At 41.5% G+C, this 20,601-nt stretch overlaps 1 protein-coding gene across 1 annotated transcript; it reads right to left on the minus strand.

Moving 5' to 3' along the window:
• Positions 1–14,294: 14,294 nt before the first annotated feature.
• On the minus strand, positions 14,295–15,449 carry LOC145957262 (uncharacterized). Its single transcript, XM_083073483.1, has one exon. The coding sequence runs from the start codon at positions 15,447–15,449 to the stop codon at positions 14,295–14,297; it is 1,155 nt and encodes a 384-aa protein (XP_082929609.1).
• Between the last annotated feature and the right edge of the window lie 5,152 nt (positions 15,450–20,601).

Raw genomic sequence — 20,601 nt, forward strand, 5'->3', positions numbered from 1 at the left:
ACGTCATATTTATAGGGATGAGGCTCAATACGGTCTCTGGGGGTCAATACGGTCCGTATTGAAGTTTTGAACTACAATACGGCCGTATTGAATTCAATACGGCCGTATTGAAGTTCAAAAACCTCAATACGGCCGTATTGAAGTTCAGTGCAGCCGTATTGAAGTTCAGTGCAGCCGTATTGAATTCAATGCAGCCGTATTGAAGTTCAGTGCAGCCGTATTAAATTCAATGCAGCCGTATTGAAGTTCAGAAACTTCAATACGGCCGTATTGAGTTCAGTGCGGCCGTATTGTAGTTCAAAATGTGCAGTACGGCCGTACTGAACTCCAAGGAGGCCGTATTGAGCTCCAAACCTCCCACTTTCTTATTTTTGGCTACTCTAAGACCTCTAAACCTACAGATAGTCATCCTATGGTCTTCTGGGAGTCCTTCTGGCTGACTTTCCTTCGATCTTTGAGAGTCTTCGAGTCTTATTTCCGACCCGGACAATTTTAGGGGTCTACACCACCAAGCAAAGAAAGATTCATCAACAGCAAGATGGAGAGGAATTTTTCAAGGAGGAATAAGTGAGCCTACAAGCATAAGAAGGCCACCACTCTTTATTCTATCTTTGACTAAGCTTTGCTTTTCAGCTAAATCAAGGATGATTCAAGAGAATTGCAAGACCAGGAATGACTTCCTTACCAAAGCCAGGAGTGGCTTTCAAAATAATACTTATCAGTAAAGATCCAACAAGCACCTTGGTCATGGAGAAGGGATCTCTTCACCAGTAGTGACAACAAATAAGGTTTAGAAAAAAGACATTCTTCAAACATGTTGAAAAATCCAAAGTTAAGAAAATAAAGTTTTAGAGACTCACCAACGAAAAACCCAACTTAATAGCCACTAGATACCAAAGATCTAAATAAAAAGCATAATTGTCATACCTCCCCTATCTAAAACAAAGCCACCACCTTCTCCGCAAGAGAAACCAATTGAGAGCTGTAGACCCCTAAAATTGTCCGGGTCGGAAATAAAGCTAGAAGACTCTCGAAGACTGAAGGATAATCAGCCAGAAGGACTCCTGGAAGACCCTAGGAGGGTTCTCTGTAGGTCTAGAGGTCTTAGAATAGCTAAAAATAAAGAAGTGGAGGGAAAAAGCCCAATACGGCCGTACTGAACTTAATACGGCCGTATTGAAGGTTCAATACGGCCGTACTGAAGTCAATACGACCGTATTGACACTTCAATACGACCGCTGCGAACTCAATACGGGCGTATTGAAATTTCTGACTTTCAATACGACCGTATTGAACCCCAATACGACCGTATTGAAGTTCAAAAATTTCAATACGGCCGTATTGGCCCTGTAGGCCGTACTGCGCCTATTCCCTATAAATATGACGTCATTTGGACGTCCTACCACACTTTTTCACTCAGTTTTGACTCCCTCCTTGAGTATTCTGGGGTTTTTGAGCAGTGTTCTGCCCTAGAAATCTCTCTGGGAGTCGATCCGACGAAGTTCTGGAATTCCGAGCACTTAGCTTGGAGATTCGAACCTAGTCGAAGGGAAATCCTCCGGATTTCCATAGTCAAAAGTTTTTAGGAAGGAGCGAGCGAGCTTGTAGAGCGAGGGAACGCCAAAAAGCTTCCCAGTTTTACTCAATATATAAAAGCACGCTTCAAGAGGTTTCTTCTTAAATCCTTCCTTTTACTGCTTTCTGTGTGCATATTTAAACTGTCATCATGTAGATAGTCAATTTATAATTGCTTAGAATAAATAGGGGTAATTTAGTAATTCTACACTGTTATTTTAGAAATAATCTGTCATAGGGAACCCGAAAGGGGCGCTGTGGGGTGCTAACACCTTCCCCACGCGTAACCGACTCCCTTACCCAACTCTGGTTGTAATGGCCGAAGTTGATTTATAAAATCAATTGCCTTATCCCTTTTTCCAATGTTTTGAGTAAAACATTGGTGGCGACTCCACGAACCCTCCTTTTGCGAAAACCACTAATCCATGGAGGGTCCCGCTTGGGATTAATATGGATTAGTGAGCCTTTTAATAAAATTGCTCGTTTGACGAGGTCTCAGTTTGAGAATAAGTCATTCTAGCAATCCACTATTTTTAAACAAATAAACGAGTCCAACCATCCCTCGCGAATGCCGAAAGCCCCGTTTCGGGCCGGTGGCGACAGATGGCGACTCCACTGGGGAAGCCTTGAGAGTCAGTCCCATTTAGTGACAGATTATTTTTAACAAATAATAGTTAAAATTACTTCATTACCCCTCACTTGTATGATAACATGATTTATTATATGGCTTTAATAACTGTTGTATGCTTAAATTCCGCAATTGTTTGAAATAAAAACTGCACACAAACCTTTGCACACAACAGTTCCCTCTATACCCGGGGGCATGAGTGGTAATCCATAGGGAGTGGATGTTAGTACGGCCGGTTGATGGGTTTATAGGAGCCTATGAGACCGTTGTCGGAAAACATCACTCAAGGTGATAACCATGAACTTGAGTCCGACGGTGCGTTGGAGCTTTCCATCGACCTACGACAAGAGGAATTGGGTCCCTATAATGGGGGCACCTTGGGGGCCTTTGACCAAGTGAGAACAGTTAGATCCTCCTTGAATATGCACTTTTCTGCAGGAGACCCCTACCTCGTAATTTGCTCGTGACTGTTCGTGGATGAGTGAATTGTTTGTGCATTGACTATGTGACATTGTATGAGCATACATTTGCATTTGTTAAACAAACAACATTCCTATTCTTTTTTAAATAAAAAGAATAAATAGAAATAAAGATCTTCTAGTACATGGTGTTAACATCTACCTTCATTGCATTCATATAGGTAGTTTCCCTTTTCACCCAAAAAATACAAAAAAGATACAAAATATTCAAAAGAAAAATATGTATTTACCCAAATCAAGCAATATCATGCATCATCTTAGGAAAATCCTAAAAACATGATAATGCTTAGTTCAATAAACACAATGCATGCATATTCAACATCATCATCTCATGCATATAGATCATGGAGGGATCTAGGAATCATTCATTTCATACATCCCTCCTAGTAATTCAGTAATAAACATAAATAAAAAGAAAGGATTAAATCGATGCGTATGTTCAAAAATGGATCGCACGCCGTTCGTCATCAAGTGTAAGCCAACAACCGCGCCAAGCGAGCGCACATCAACTCCGTTGTTGGTAATCAAGACGAATAAAGGGGAAGGTCCGACACCATTAAGGATCACAGTCCCAAGGCCTTTCCCTTACAAATCAAATAAGGCTGTGCCGTGGATATACGACATCCACTCTTCTGCCGACAGCGATATCTCCAACATCGCTGGACTTGGGGGCATGACTAGGAATGGCAGGATCTACACTCCCGATGATCTTCATGATAAAGCCCCCAAGAATAAAGAAAAAAAAGAAAAGAAAACTGAGGAAAAAGAATCCGAGGAGGAGACAGACAAGCTGTTAAAATATATCCGACAGAGCGAGTACTCCATCGTGGATCAACTTCATAAGACGCCAGCAAAGATTACGCTGTTGTCATTGATCCTATGCTTCGAATCGCATCGGCAAGCTCTGTTGAAAGTCTTGAACGAGGCATACGTGTCGCACACTATCTCCCAAGACGAGTTTGAGGGGATTGTTAGTCACATCAAGGCTAATGATCACCGCACCTTCATCGATGAAGAAATCCCCGCCGAGGGATCAAAACACAACAAGCCCTTGCACATCTCTATAAAGTGCAAGGAGTATCACATCGCAAAAGTTTTGGTGGATAATGGATCTTCCTTGAATGTGATGCCAAAAAGAACGCTCAAGCAATTGGCAATCAAGGGAGTCCAAATGCGCCCGAGCAACATGATCGTTCGAGCCTTCGATGGTTCTAAAAGAGAAGTGGTGGGAGAGATCAATCTTCCAATCCAAATTGGACCCACTATCTTTAAATGTCGAATTCCAAGTGATAGACATTACTCCAACATACAGCTGTCTCCTCGGCCGACCTTGGATTCATGATGCAAAAGCTATTCCTTCTACGCTTCACCAGAAAATCAAATTCATTGTGGGTGACAAGCTGGTGACTGTACAAGCTAAAGACGACATACTCATCAGCAAGCCATCCACCATACCTTATGTGGATGCAGTGGAGGAAGCTCTAGAAACCGCCTTCCAAGCATTGGAAATCGCCAATGTTGAAACGTTTCCCCGAGAAATGAAGAAGGTAGCTCATACGCTCACAAAGAACGGATACTTGCCAAGACAAGAATTAGGCAAGGACTCCCAAGGAATCCCGGATCTACCCATTATCAAAGACAATCCGGGGAAACAAGGGTTAAGATACAACCCTAACAAAGATCAAAGGACGAAGAGAAACCAAGATCCTTCTCGACGTTCTTTAAGCCAGATCTTTAGGAAGGCTGGTTCACAAACGTCAAGGCCAGCTGTTGTCATCAAGTGTCCTTCTCCTTCCGATAGGGATGTATAGACTCAGTGACTATTAGAGATCACTCCTCGGGGACAGCCCGACCCCCGAGCCTCGATAGGGCACATGTTTCCATTATGATTATAATAAAATCATTCTTCATTAATTCTTTATTGCTTCTTTTCTCGCTTGCAATAAAATTCTAGACCACATTATTTTAACCCTGTTTGAATAAACATGAATGAGGTTAAAATCATCTTAATAATCAATAAACCCACATCATTTTTATGTGGAAGTGTGTGTGTCAACTTGGAGCACCTTTTCTTGGCCTCAATAAGTGCCATCATGGATAAAGAAATCCTAAAGAGCAAAAGACCCGCTAGGAATCCCACAAAAGGGTGACCTAGGCAAAAGTTAGGGTTACAAAATAAGACCAAAAGACCCGCTAGGAATCCCACAAAAGGGTGACCTAGGCAAAAGTTAGGGTTACAAAATAATGAACAAAAACAAAAGCCCGCTAAGACATCACAAATGGGTGTTTTAGGCAAAAGTTAGGGCCATCAAAAAAGGAAAAAACAGAATAAATCCATGATGGTACCATCAATTGAATTCAACAAGGGGCTCAAGAAAAGCTATCCAAGTTGTCAAAACACAATCATCAATAAAGATGTGCTTAACCTCATAAGTGTTTAATCGAACAAGCCTAAACACATAAGCCTACCATGGCCAGCCATTCTTACAAAATCCATTTTTCAAAAATAAAATAATCCCCTCTAAAACACAAACTTTTGAAAATATATATCCTTTCCTTCTTTTCTCTCTTGTCCCAACGATTTTTGAATAATCTAGTGGAAACATGGAGATATAGTGGTCAATAGGAGGGTTGACACATCTTCTAAAGAAAGGGAAGAATCATTTGGTTGATGACACCAAAATCAGATATGCATCATTCCTCGGTAACAGAAATCGGCAGAGCACAGTCCGTCTGGAGGAATGGCAAAATCCAAACACAAAAACGCATCGGTTAATTCTTTTGAAAAAAGAATCAAATAGAATTAGGTGCATCATACTGCATACATGCATACAGATGATAGGTGTACTGGAAGATCACTTATTCTCTGTTTATTGAAAAAACAAAATATATAAACTTCAGAAAAAACAATACGCCCGTATCATGTTCAGTACGCCCGTACCAAAATTAGGGTTATGAACAAATTTTCAATTCAATACGGGCATACTGAAATGGATGCGGCCGTATTGGCCATAAAGAAATTTTCAAAGACCTCGTCATGAGGCAACTACATAAATTAGAAAAAATAGGAAAAATTGCTTGTGTATGACAGCAGCAAACAAAATGCAAAGATTCAGAAAATCAACAGCGTCATACAAAATAACTGAGCCTGGAGAGGCTTGCCGAAAGAATACTCTCAGAATAATTGAGCCTGGAGAGGCTTGCCGAAAGAATACTCTCAAAATAACTGAGCCTGGAGAGGCTTGCCGAAAGAATACTCTCTCAAAATAACTGAGCCTGGAGAGGCTTGCCGAAAGAATACTCTCAAAATAACTGAGCCTGGAGAGGCTTGCCGAAAGAATACTCTCTCAAAATAACTGAGCCTGGAGAGGCTCGCCGAAATAATACTCTCTCAAAATAACTGAGCCTGGAGAGGCTCGCCGAAATAATACTCTCTCAGAATAATTGAGCCTGGAGAGGCTCGCCGAAATAATACTCTCTCAGAATAACTGAGACATTTCTATACAGAAAAAGCCAAAACCAACAAAAAAGGCAAAAATACAGAAATCAACAAAAATACAGAAAAAGCCGAACTCAACAAAAAAGGCAAAAACACAGAAAAAGCCAAAATCAACAAAAAAGGCAAAAACACAGAAAAAGCCAAAATCGAAAAAAGGGCAAAATACAGAAAATCCAACAAATCATACAGAATAATTGAGCCTGGAGAGGCTCGCCGAAATAATACTCTCTCAGAATAACTGAGCCTGGAGAGGCTTGCCTAAATAATACTCCCGCAGAATAATTGAGCCTGGAGAGGCTTGCCGAAATAATACTCCTTCAGAATAATTGAGCCTGGAGAGGCTCGCCGAAATAATACTCTTTCATCATAACTAAAGCCTGGAGAGGCTTGCAGAAATAATACTCTCAGAATATTTGAGCCTGGAGAGGCTTGCTGAAATAATACTCTTTCAGAATAATTGAGCCTGGAGAGGCTTGCAGAAATAATACTTCCTCAGAATAACTAAAGCCTGGAGAGGCTTGCAGAAATAATACTCTCCCAACTGTACAGAATAAATGAGCCTGGAGAGGCTCGCAGAAATAATACTCCCCAGAGGAACCTCAGCTCAAGCTCACGGAAAAATCCCCCAGCGAGAGCTATCAAAGCAAAATCGACGCAATCCCCAATGGAAGTGCGATCATCCAAACAGTATATACTAGTCAAAGGACTTAACACTTCCTCAGTGGAAGATAGCTCTCCGACTCAAAGCGCTGAGTGAGGCTAAGCCTGCAGAGGCTTCCTAAATAATACTCTGGGATACATAAGATCCCTCATTCCCCAATCGCCTACTCAGAGGCATCCCTGCAAAAGAAGAAAAATCAAAAAATATCAATAAATATTCCCCAAGCGGAATCCGGCACTCAGCCGAACACTGAACCCCAATTCCTCAGTCGCTTACATAAGAGGCACTCCTTCAAAAGGAAAAATCATAAAAAGATCAATAATCATTCCCCAAGTGGAATCCGGCTCTCAGCCTATCATTGAACATCAAGATGATCTGCCTAACAGAAGAGGCCAATCACAACCAATGACAAAATCCCCTGGCGGATAACAGCCTACACAGAGGCAACAAAATCCAGAAAATTAAAAAGAGTTACCCGAATAAAGATAAACCGGGATACTCCACCAACGTCAAAGGACGTCAGCCAAACATAAGGCATCGCTCAACTCAGAGAGAAAGAGCATCTGTGTCTATACCCCAAGGAGTCAGAAATTCCCCAAGGGTACCAACAATGCAATGCAAGTTGGGGCACAGGAACCTGTGAATGACTGCACATCCCCTAGACGGATCCCTGCGTTATCCAGCCCTCAGTGGCACAAAAATCAAAAACAATCGTCGAAGCAGCATCGTGGACTGTGGAGACAAAATCAACATCCAGAATCCCCAGCGGATAACAGCCTACACAGAGGCAGCAAAAAATCAGAAAATTAAAAAGAGTTACCCGAATAAGGATAAACCGGGATACTCCACCAACGTCGAAAGGACGTCAGCCAATCATAAGGCACCGCTCACATCAGAAAGAGCATCTTTGTGTCTACACCCCAAAGGAATCAGAAATTCTCCAGCGGGCACCAACTACGCAATGGAAAGTTGGGACACAAGAACCTATGAGTAACTGCACATCCCCTAGACGGATCCCTGCGTTATCCAGCCCTTAGTGGCACAAAATCAAAAAACAACCGTCGAAGCAGCATCGTGGACTGTGGAGACAAAATCATCACGAATCCCTGGAAAGGAGATATTCACGCTACCCCGTCGTCACAAACACGGAGGTATGCAGCTTCCGGCTCGGGCAATGAGCGAAGCTATCTCTGAAAAGGGGTACACCCTACTTACCGTTATCACAAAGGTACTTAGCTTCCGGCTCGAACAAAGAGTGAAGTTAAGCCTGGAGAGACGGTACTCACAGCTTCCAGCTTGGGCAACAAGCAAAGCAAGGCCTGGAGAGGCAAAACTCATACCGCTCACCGTCGTCACAAGGGTACTTAGCTTCCGGCTCGGACAAAGAGTGAAGTTAAGCCTGGAGAGACGGTACTCACGGCTTCCAGCTTGGGCAACAAGCAAAGCAAGGCCTGGAGAGGCAAAACTCATACTGCTCACCGTCGTCACAAAGGTGTTTAGCTTCCGGCTCAAACAAAGAGTGAAGCTAAGCCTGGAGAGACGGTACTCACAGCTTCCAGCTTGGGCAACAAGCAAAGCAAGGCCTGGAGAGGCAAAACTCACACTGCTCACTGTCGTCCCAAAGGTGCTTGGTTTCCGGCTCGAACAAAGAGCGAGACTAGGCCTGGAGAGGCAAAACTCACACTGCTCACCGTCGTCGCAAAGGTGCTTGGTTTCCGGCTCAAACAAAGAGTGAAGCTAAGCCTGGAGAGGCGGTACTCAACCATCAGCGTCATCAGAGGTGCGTTGATGTCCAACTTCCGGCTCGAGCGTCGAGTGAAGTTGACCTTGGAGAAGGTAAACTCAGCTACCGAGGATGTCAAAAGCGCCGAGGTATGCACCCACCTGGAGAGGCTACTCAACATTTTTCCACCGGAAGACGCTACAAGTCAGAAGGTCGGCACAATACCCGGACAATTGGGTCAACTCCTTTACTTGTCAGCCGATACACCAAAAGGCCGTCCGACTAAGTAAAGGGGAGGCAGCTGTAGACCCCTAAAATTGTCCGGGTCGGAAATAAAGCTAGAAGACTCTCGAAGACTGAAGGATAATCAGCCAGAAGGACTCCTGGAAGACCCTAGGAGGGTTCTCTGTAGGTCTAGAGGTCTTAGAATAGCTAAAAATAAAGAAGTGGAGGGAAAAAGCCCAATACGGCCGTACTGAACTTAATACGGCCGTATTGAAGGTTCAATACGGCCGTACTGAAGTCAATACGACCGTATTGACACTTCAATACGACCGCTGCGAACTCAATACGGGCGTATTGAAATTTCTGACTTTCAATACGACCGTATTGAACCCCAATACGACCGTATTGAAGTTCAAAAATTTCAATACGGCCGTATTGGCCCTGTAGGCCGTACTGCGCCTATTCCCTATAAATATGACGTCATTTGGACGTCCTACCACACTTTTTCACTCAGTTTTGACTCCCTCCTTGAGTATTCTGGGGTTTTTGAGCAGTGTTCTGCCCTAGAAATCTCTCTGGGAGTCGATCCGACGAAGTTCTGGAATTCCGAGCACTTAGCTTGGAGATTCGAACCTAGTCGAAGGGAAATCCTCCGGATTTCCATAGTCAAAAGTTTTTAGGAAGGAGCGAGCGAGCTTGTAGAGCGAGGGAACGCCAAAAAGCTTCCCAGTTTTACTCAATATATAAAAGCACGCTTCAAGAGGTTTCTTCTTAAATCCTTCCTTTTACTGCTTTCTGTGTGCATATTTAAACTGTCATCATGTAGATAGTCAATTTATAATTGCTTAGAATAAATAGGGGTAATTTAGTAATTCTACACTGTTATTTTAGAAATAATCTGTCATAGGGAACCCGAAAGGGGCGCTGTGGGGTGCTAACACCTTCCCCACGCGTAACCGACTCCCTTACCCAACTCTGGTTGTAATGGCCGAAGTTGATTTATAAAATCAATTGCCTTATCCCTTTTTCCAATGTTTTGAGTAAAACATTGGTGGCGACTCCACGAACCCTCCTTTTGCGAAAACCACTAATCCATGGAGGGTCCCGCTTGGGATTAATATGGATTAGTGAGCCTTTTAATAAAATTGCTCGTTTGACGAGGTCTCAGTTTGAGAATAAGTCATTCTAGCAATCCACTATTTTTAAACAAATAAACGAGTCCAACCATCCCTCGCGAATGCCGAAAGCCCCGTTTCGGGCCGGTGGCGACAAGAGCCAAGAAAAGAACCAATAGCCATGTTGGTTACCAAATGCCCGAGATCCAAACAAGGGGCAAAATTGCTCATATAAAAAATCCTCAGTCAAACTGGATTGATCACCGGGCAGCCAGAGACCCACAGAGGCAAAGATCTAGCTAAAGAGTAGCATATTCCAACAATAATATCAAGCCTAGAGAGGCTCCTCAGCTTAAACAATACACAAACTCCAAAAGAATCCCAATAGTAGAGCTTGTTAGGGCATCCATAGAATCTTCTCCCAAGTCCCCAATAAAAAAACAAAGATAAATCTATGATCACCGAAAGGATACCTTCTTCCCAACAACACAGTGACACTACCCACAAACCGTTCACATCATCATCATACATCCCCACTACAACCAAGGGGCAGGAACTTCCCACAATAGCAATCCCATCAACATAACCAAGCCAGACATCTCAAGTCAAGCAAAGACCTCTAGATCCTATCAAGCCAACTCAGACACTCAACACCACATCAGAATCATCAGGAGCTTCCTTGCTTCTTAACAAGCATTTCCCAACAATCCTGATAACTACAATAAGATCCCAAGGCATCGTACCAATATCCTTGTGCTCAAGATATTATCACAACGAGCACTACTCAAAATAACACTCCAACAACACATCCACTTGAATCTGTCGCAACCTGAAAATTTCCGATCTCGCGACCTATGGTTTAGACATCATTTTAAAGATCTCATCAATTAAGGAATGCCCGGACACCAGACTAATCCTTAATTGATGGTTTTGAAAATAGGTTCTATGGAGTCGCCACCAATGTTTTACTCAAAACATTGGAAAAAGAAAAGGCTTTTAAAAAATCCAATAATGGCCTTGATAACCAGAATTGGGTTTGGGGGTCGATTACGTGTAGGGAAGGTATTAAGCACCCCTACAACGCCCTCAATTGGTACCTTATGATGAAGTTTCGCATTATAAACAATAATAATATAAATATTAAATCCCCTTTTATTAATAACTATTTACATGCTTTAAATTTAAATTATAAAATTGACCTTAAAATATCTACATGTTTGCAATTGTTATAACAATATTTATCAAAAATAAGAGACAAAAGAGAGAGAAGAAGATTTGATTGAAATACCTCGTATCAAGCTTTGTTAAATCTTTTGATATGGAGATTCTAGGTGCTTTGTGGCAACCTTTCACACTACAATACCTCACAGAATCTCAAGAAATACAAGAGAGAGAAGAAGAGAGAAAAAGAGAGAAAAAGAGAGAAATTTTGAACTCTGGACGAAATTTGAAGTCCTTCTGAAAAGTGCCCAAGCTGTCTATTTATAGGCTTCAGACAGGGTCCAGAACGGCCCGTTCTGAAATCGAAACGGTTCGTTCTGGTTATGGCCATTACATGTAAATTTTGTAACTGGAACGAACCGTTCTAAAATTGGAATGACCTGTTCCAGAGACACAATTAACACATCATTTGGTATCCTGGAACGGGCGTTCCAAATAGGGGTCCTTAGGCTTTTTTTATAACTTGGAACGGCCCGTTCTAGTTTGGGAACGGCCCGTTCCAGTTAGAGTTTTAGCCCTCTTTTGAAGAGTTTGGAACGGCCTGTTCCAATCTTGGAACGGCCCGTTCCAATCTTGGAATGACCCGTTCCAATTTTGGAACAACCGTTCCAAATTAGGGTTATTGGCTATTTTGAGAACTTGGAACGGCCCGTTCCAAATTGGGAACGGCCCGTTCCGGTTTTGGAATAGCCAGTTCCAGTCTTCTAAAATTAACTTGTTTGGGCTTTTGGGCCTTCTAAAGTCCTGTCTTGTTGTTTTCATGCTTCAGGAGCTCCTTCCTTTCATAACAAAGCTCCATTTCCTTGTTTGTATCCCCCCGGACGAAATTGGGAGTCTACAGCTGCCCCTCTTTACTTGTCCTTTGGAATAGTAATGTGTTGCTTTTCCAAAGGAAAGAAAAGACGTAGACATTTCGTCCAGGTCATCTCTTTGTCTCTTCGGTGCTTCTGCATTGTTTCCCTTGTGATAATGTGCTCCTTTATTTGTAGCTTGTTTAAGAGGGAATATTTTCATAGCCTCTTCAGGCCGTAGTATTTTCATAGCCTCTTCAGGCCGTTAGTATTTTCATAGCCTCTCCAGGCCGTAGTATTTACGTAGCCTCTCCAGGCCGTGGTATTTTCATAGCCTCTCCAGGCCGTGGTATTTTCGTAGCCTCTACAGGCCGTAGTATTTTCGTAGCCTCTACAGGCCGTAGTATTTTCGTAGCCTCTACAGGCCGTAGTATTTTCGTAGCCTCTACAGGCCGTAGTATTTTCGTAGCCTCTCCAGGCCGTAGTATTTTTGTAGCTTCTCCAGGCTGTGGTATTTTCGTAGCCTCTCCAGGCCGTAGTATTTTCGTAGCCTCTCCAAGCCGTGGTATTTTCATAGCCTCTACAGGCCGTAGTATTTTCATAGCCTCTATAAGCCATATTATTTTCATAGCCCCTATAGGCCATAGTATTTTCATAGCCTCCACATGCTGTCTGCTGGTGCTGATGATGTGATTGCCCCTTGACGAGGATTGTTGGTAAGTGGTGCTCTTGTGTTGGTGGGCAGAGGAGTAGATGATTGACAGAAATTCTGGTGTTGCCCCTGCCATGTGAGTATTGTGATGCCTCTCCAGGCGTCTGTTTGTGGTGGGTTTTTCTGGATTTCATTTTTGTTTAGCTTTGGCTCTTTCATGTTTGAAGCTTGCCTTTTTTCTCATGTCTTTGTTTTGCTCTTTTGTTGGGATGCAAGAAAATAAAAAAAATGCTAGATGCTTATTCATGCAAGATTTTATTTATTTATTTATTTGAATAATCCCCCTTGGATAGAGAAAGTTCTCTAAGTGTGTGAAATGCTTTTGGATGTATGCAATGCATGTTGGTTTTAACTTTTTTTTTAGAAGGTGGCTTTCCTTTTCTCCTTCTCACGAATAAATTACTTTGCTTGATGCGCGACATTTAGTTGTATTGGCCGTTTGATGTATTGAACCGTCTTGGGACTAATTTTTTTTTTTTTTGCTTAGAAACCCTAATTTTTGCCTAGGATGTATCCTAGCGGGTATTTTTTTGCTCTTTTCATTTGCCCTAATTTTTGCCTAGAACGCCCTTTACGGGTTTTCATCCTAGCGGGTCATCTTCATTTTTTTTTGTACTTGTTTAAATTTTGACAACCATCAAAAATATACATCATTAGGATTGGACAAGACAGAAAGGAAAGGAAAAAGATGATTTAGAATGAATGGTTAATGGAGGTAGGATGATTTAGAGTGAATGAGTAGTGGGGGTAGGATGATTTAAAACATTTCCTTGGATAATTATTATAATCATTCTCCTAATTATCTTGAACTACATATCTGAATCTCAGGCAGAGTCTTCGTAGAATTTGGTCCCTTGTAGAAGTATTCAAACCGCCTTTTAGCGTTCAACTATGAGAATCATCACTTGCTATTTTTATCATTTTTAGATTCCTAATTTTTGCCTAGGACGTGTCCTAGCGGGAACCTTTTTTTGATTTTGTTTTTTTGTTTTTTTTTTCCTAAGATGCCCTTTGCGGGTTTTCATCCTAGTAGTATTTTGCAAGTGATATTATTTTTTGGAATAACACTTCTTTGAAAAAATTTCCTATCATCCGTGTCTGGGAGGACCAGCGTCTTTGCTGATTAACACTGCCCCCCGTTCCCGTATACCAAGGAGAAAGATGTTGCCCCAACCTACGAGTGTTGAGAGAGTTCTTTCATGAACCGAGATTTATGCTTCCTTTGTCGGCCAAATTGAGCGAAAGTTATTTTTGCAAGACTCTTCTTGTGCAATGAGAATCTTGTGTAAGACTCTTCTGATCACTTTCTTATTTTTTTTTGTGTTTCGAAGAGATGATCTTCCTATCTACCTTAGACTCAGATAATGCGTTGTAGATGTTCGAAGCTTTGATTAATTTTATTATCTTCGGTCATGTTTGTTTTTTTATATTGTGATTGATTTTAGAATTTAATACGTGGGAAGAGGGGGAAAAGAATAAACACAAGAGATTTATGAAAATGACGCATATTATTGATGAATGTAAAAACTTATACAAACCCTTATTTTGTTTGAACTCATGACCTTGGGTGAACGACATGAGTTGAGCATAAATTTAAAGTAATTTTTTTTGAAAAAGAAAGAAAGCCCCCCTACTCTAGTAATTTCTCAATTTTATCCTCCAAGGTCATTCCTCGTCATGCTTGTGCAGTGGGTGCTTGTCGATGCTAGGTGTGTCGGTGTCAAATTTCAACCATCCAGCGTCTATAAGTCCTTGCACACGGAATTGTAGGGTCTTGCACCGTTCCACCGAGTGCCCCGGAGTGTTAGAGTGATAGTCACACCTTTCCTCAGGTTTGTACCACGGCGGGTAAAGAGGGTTCATCTTCTTTGTTGGAGGAAGTCGGACTAACATCGAAGCCTCTAGGAGTTGAGGTAGTAGCTCTGTGTATGTGATGGGGATTTTGTCTACTACTTTTTCATCTCTAGGCTTTGACTGTGGTGTGGCTTGAATTTTTGGAGTAGAGATGACGGCGTGGACCCCTTCTTCCCTCTTCTTTTCATAGACTTTCCTGGGGTCATAACTTGTCGGAGCCTTCCCTATCTTCCCGCTTTTTAAGCCTTGCTCAAACCTTTCACCTATGGTGACTATGTCGGCGAAAAGGGTTGACGTGTTCCCTATCATCTTGTCATAATAGGGTCCACTTAGAGAGTCAATGAACATTGTCACCATCTCTTTGTCAGATAATGAAGGCTCTATTTGCATAGCCAATTCTCTCCATCTTTGTGCATAGGCTTTGAAGGACTCATCGCCCCTCTTGCTTAAGCTTTGTAAATCAGACCTATCAGGAAATAGGTCAATGTTATACTTGTATCGACGGAGAAAAGCATCGGCTAGCTGTTTCCATGTCTGGATCTTCCCTCCATCCAGCTGCATGTACCAGTTAAGAGCAACATCTGAAAGGCTTTCCTGAAAATAGTGTATCAGGAACTTTTCATTACCCACGTAGGCTGCCATCTTCCTACAGTACATTGTCAGATGTCCTTTTGGACAACTAGCCCCGGTGTACTTTTGGAAGTCAGGGATTTTGAATTTGGCGGGGAATTGGATGTCCTGCACTAGGCACATATCCGCAGCCTCTTGAATGTCAAAACTGTGGCCTTCCACAACTCTCAGTCTTTCTTCCAAGGCTTTCAGATGATTTTTGGAAGCGTCGCCAGCATTGCTAGTACTATTGTCGTGCTGCAATTTGTTCATGGCCTCAAGCATTCTAGCCATTTGTTCCTTGAGCTGTCCGAGCTCCTCATTGAGGAAACGATTTCGTTCCTCTAGGTCTTCCATAGCTTTTATCTTTTGAGCTCGTGTGAGTACGGAATGCTGAAAAGCCACCTTTAAGGGACGAGATAATTTCTTATCAAGCTTATTTAAATGGTAATGCATGAAGGGAGTTTCTATCAAAGACTTGATGACTCATCCTTGTCGAGAGGTGAGTTATCGGTGTTCCTCTTCATAATATTTTATGATGTGACAGAGGTCACACTGATTTCTCGTCTTTGATACAAATCCCTTTGTGATCCTAAGTATATGATATGCATGTTTCTTTTTTTTTATCATTTATTATATTTTTTATTTTGTAGAAAATGCATGATGCCCCTCTCTTTTTTTTTTAAAAGAAGGAATGTATGCTTCTCACAAATCTTATTTTCACACTAGGTTTTCTCTCACATGATAATGCATTTTTTTAATTGTGTTTTTATTTACCTTAGGGGAATTATAAAAAAAATAAATGAATGATTTGAATAGACAAAACGCAACAACCATATACTCATACAATCCACAAACAGTCGCGTATACATCTATGGTTTGTGGTCCCTGTTAAGAAAAGTGCATTGTATAAGGCAGTTCTAATTATCCTCACTTTGGTCTTAAGGCCCCCAAGGTACCCCCATTATAGGGACCCAGTATCTCTGTCGTCGTCACCTGGCAAACTCTAAGGTCTGTCGCAGTATTTCGGGCTAGAGTAACCGGTTATCACCTTGAGTGTGATTTCCGACAAGGCTCGCAGGCTCCAAGGCCAAACTTGGGCCGGTCGTACGTCAACCACTCTCTATGTTTAATACCCTCATGCCCCCGGGTGTAGGGGGACTGTTGTGTGCTATGGTCTGTGTGCAATTTGTTAATTCAAACATGTGCAAAATTTAAACAAGCATATAGATAATAAAGTCAAACAAGTAAAACAAACAAAGTAAAGGGGAAAAATATTTATATTTTTATTTTTATTTTACTAACTTCATCAATTAAATGGGCCTGACCCTCTTTAAACGTCCCCAGTGGAGTCGCCATCTGTCGCAACCCGAAAATTTTTGATCTCGCGACCTATGGTTTAGACATCATTTTAAAGATCTCATCAATTAAGGAACGCCCGGACACCAGACTAATCCTTAATTGATGGTTTTGAAAATAGGTTCGATGGAGTCGCCACCAATATTTTACTCAAAACATTGGAAAAAGAAAAGGCTTTTAAAAAATCCAATAATGGCCTTGATAACCAGAATTGGGTTCGGGGGTCGATTACGTGTAGGGAAGGTATTAAACACCCCTACAACGCCCTCAATTGGTACCCTATGATGAAGTTTCGCATTATAAACAATAATAATATAAATATTAAATCCCCTTTTATTAATAACTATTTACATGCTTGAAATTTAAATTATACAATTGACCTTAAAATATCTACATGTTTGCAATTGTTATAACAATATTTATCAAAAATAAGAGACAAAAGAGAGAGAAGAAGATTTGATTGAAATACCTCGTATCAAGCTTTGTTAAATCTTTTGATATGGAGATTCTAGGTGCTTTGTGGCAACCTTTCACACTACAATACCTCACAGAATCTCAAGAAATACAAGAGAGAGAAGAAGAGAGAAAAAGAGAGAAAAAAAGACAAATTTTGAACTCTGGACGAAATTTGGAGTCTTTCTGAAAAGTGCCCAAGCTGTCTATTTATAGGCTTCAGACAGGGTCCAGAATGGCTCGTTTCGAAATCGGAAAGGCCCGTTCTAGTTATGGCCGTTACATGTAAATTTTGTAACTGGAACGACCCGTTCTAAAATTGGAACGGCCCGTTCCAGAGACAAAATTAACAAATCATTTGGTATCCTGGAACGGGCGTTCCAAATAGGGGTCCTTAGGCTTTTTTTATAACTTGGAACGGCCCGTTCCAGTTAGAGTTTTAGCCCTCTTTTGAAGAGTTTGGAACGGCTTGTTCCAATCTTGGAACGGCCCGTTCCAATCTTGGAATGGCCCATTCCAATTTTGGAACAGCCCGTTCCAAATTAGGGTTATTGGCTATTTTGAGAACTTGGAACGGCCCGTTCCAAATGGGGAACGACCCGTTCCAGTTTTGGAACAGCCCGTTCCAGTCTTCTAAAATTAACTTGTTTGGGCTTTTGGGCCTTCTAAAGTCCTGTCTTGTTTTTTGCATGCTTCGGCAGCTCCTTCCCTTCATAACAAAGCTCCATTTCCTTGTTTGTATCCCCCCGGACGAAATTGGGTGTCTACAGAATCCACAACAACGATCAACACTCATCCACCAATCAAATTTTCAAACATCCACAGCATATGCCTGGAGAGGCATCACAATACTCACAAGGAAGGAAAAACAATAGAATCCTTTTCATCCATTCCCTAGTGAAAATGCTTGGAGAGGCATCACAATACTCACCTAATAGGCACAACACAAATTTTCCTACCAATCATTCACTCATCCATATTAAGATTCTTAAAGAGGCATCACAATACTTACACGGTAGGAACAACACCAGAATCCCTGCCATTTTTCCATCCCCAAAGAAGACGTCTAGAAAGGCATCATAATACTCACATAGTAGGGGCATTAGCGATTTCCTAGTAACCGCAACCCAAACCAAGGGCACATCAAGCATTTCTTTTCTGTCATCCCTAAGGGCATCCTTCAAACAACAAGTCAAGGACACTGTTAGGTTCCTCAAAATGAGATCACCATAGCACAATCCCATAGAAGATTTCTACATCCACCACCATAAAGGGCGCTATCATCCATTTACCACCACTCAGAAAAGGTCGATTGAAGCCTTAATATCAGTCTAACCTAGAGCGGTTGAGCTCAAAAAATACTCACTTCCTTCACTGGTACACGAAAAAATCATAAGGGAAAGGTTGGAGAGATGGTACTCACTACGACAAGGAAAAGGCCAGCTAAAGCCTTAATATCTGTCTAGCCTAGAGAGGCTGGGCTTAGAAAATACTAACTTCATTCATTGGTACACGACAAAGCCATAAGGAAAAGTTTGGAGAGACAATACTCAAACTACGACTTGGAAAAGGTCGGTTGGAGCCTCAATACCAATTTAGCTTAGAGAGGCTGGATCAAGGAACACTCACATCCCTCAAAGGGAAAAGTCTGGAGAGACGATACTCAAACATCTTGACTTGGGTCGGTTGGAAGCCCTTATACCAGTCCAACCTAGAAAGGCTAAGCTTAGAAGATACTAATTTCCTTCATTGGCTTGCAAAGAGGTTATAAGGGAATCACCATGACTTGGGTCGGCTAGAAGCCCTAATACCAGTCCAGTTTGGAGAGGCTGAGCTTAGAAAATACTCATTTCATTCATTGGCCTACAAAGAGGTTATAAGGGAATCACCATGACTTGGGTTGGCTGGATTCCCGAATACCAGTCTAGGTTGGAGAGGTTAAGCTCAGAAGATACTCACTTCCTTCACTGGCCTACAAAGAGATTATTAGGGAATCACCATGACTTGGGCCGGTTGAAAGCCCTAATACTAGTCTAGCCTGAAGAGGTTGAGCCTAGAAGATACTCATTTCCTTCACCAGCCTGCAAAGAGGTTATAAGGGAATCACCATGACTTGGGCCAGCTGGGAGGCCTAATACTAGTCCAGCCTGGAGAGCCTGAACTCAGAATATACTCATTCCTTCACTAGCCTACAAAGAGGTTATAACGGAATCATCATGACTTGGGCCGGTTGGAAGCCCTAGTACCAGTCTAGCCTAGAGAGGCTGAGCTCATAATATACTCACTCTGCAGTAGACTTGGAGGAAATTTTCACCCCACCATTGCAAAGAAGTAACAGAAGAAGTACCATGGAACATCTACAACGAAGAAAAAAGATCAAGTGGTACATTTTTTCATTCCTTTTTCCCCAGTGGAGTACGCAACCCAACACTCAGCTACTCCAAAGAGCAAGGATACAAACAAACCCATATATTCGAAGGAAACAATGTGGAAGTTCCTACATAAAGGGACTAAGAGAAGACCCAGATGAAATGTTTAGGTCTTTACTTGCCTTTGGAAAAACAACACATAGTCATCCAAAGAAAAACTAAAGAGGGACAATTGTAAACCCCTAATTTCATCTGAGATACCAAAACAAGGCAAATGACTACTAGAACAGAACAAACAACCTTTGAAAGGCCCAATATCTCATCAGAATGGACAAGAACAACATCAAGAGGCCCAACAACTCAAAACGGCCAAATCAAGAGCCCGGAACGGGTTGTTCCCAATTTGGAACGAGTCATTCCAAACCACCAAAAAGGCCTAGAAACCTTAGGTTCAACGGGTCATTCCCAATCCAGAACGGGCCATTTTGACCCAGGTTGTGATGAGCAAAATAGTAGTTTGGAATATGCTATTTCAATTTCAAAACATGTCATTCCAAATTCAAAATTTTGTGATAACAAACCAATTTGGAATGGCTCGTTCCACTGATCAAAATGTTCATTCTAGATGGTTCTGACGCCTATAAATAGGACCCTCGTGCACATTGAAAATGGAGGAGATTTGCACTAGATTTTTACTAAAGATAAAACCGAAGATTCAGAAAAAGTTGTTATTTTTTATTAGTTCTAGTTTACAAATACTTCCCTTCTCTATCTTGTTGTATTTCTTGATTGTTGTGAGGACTTTTTATAGAGTGTAAGGCTGCCAAAAAGCACCTAATTCCCACATTTGAGGAAGAATTATATAAAGCTTGCTTTGGAGATATTACTATTCACTCTCTCTCTCTCTCTCTCTCTCTCTCTCTCTCTCTCTCCTTATCATTGCTTTATCTAAACAATCACTATAAATAAATAAGCAATCATGTAGACATATTATTCTAAATGTTTAGGGGTTTAAATCCCCATCTTTTTCCAATGTTTTGAGTAAAATATCGGTGACGACTCCTTTGAACCTTTTCAAAACCCATTGATTAGGGATTAGTCTGGTATTCTAGCATTCCCTAACCGATGAGATTTTCAAAATGGAGGTCTAAGCCATCTGTGGGCAGGATCAGAATTTTTCAGGTTCCGACAATGCTTTGCTACAATGTTTAAATTTTCATTCGTTCATTCTTTGGATAATTCCCCTTTGATGTAGAAAGAGATTTCTTAAAGAGTGTGATATGTGTGTTATGCGTAAATTTCGGATATATATATATATATATATAGAC

The sequence above is a fragment of the Cajanus cajan genome, chromosome 4 (genome assembly GCF_000230855.2).
Source record: "Cajanus cajan strain Asha chromosome 4, NIPB_CcT2T_4, whole genome shotgun sequence".
NCBI classification, from domain to species: Eukaryota; Viridiplantae; Streptophyta; class Magnoliopsida; order Fabales; family Fabaceae; genus Cajanus; species Cajanus cajan.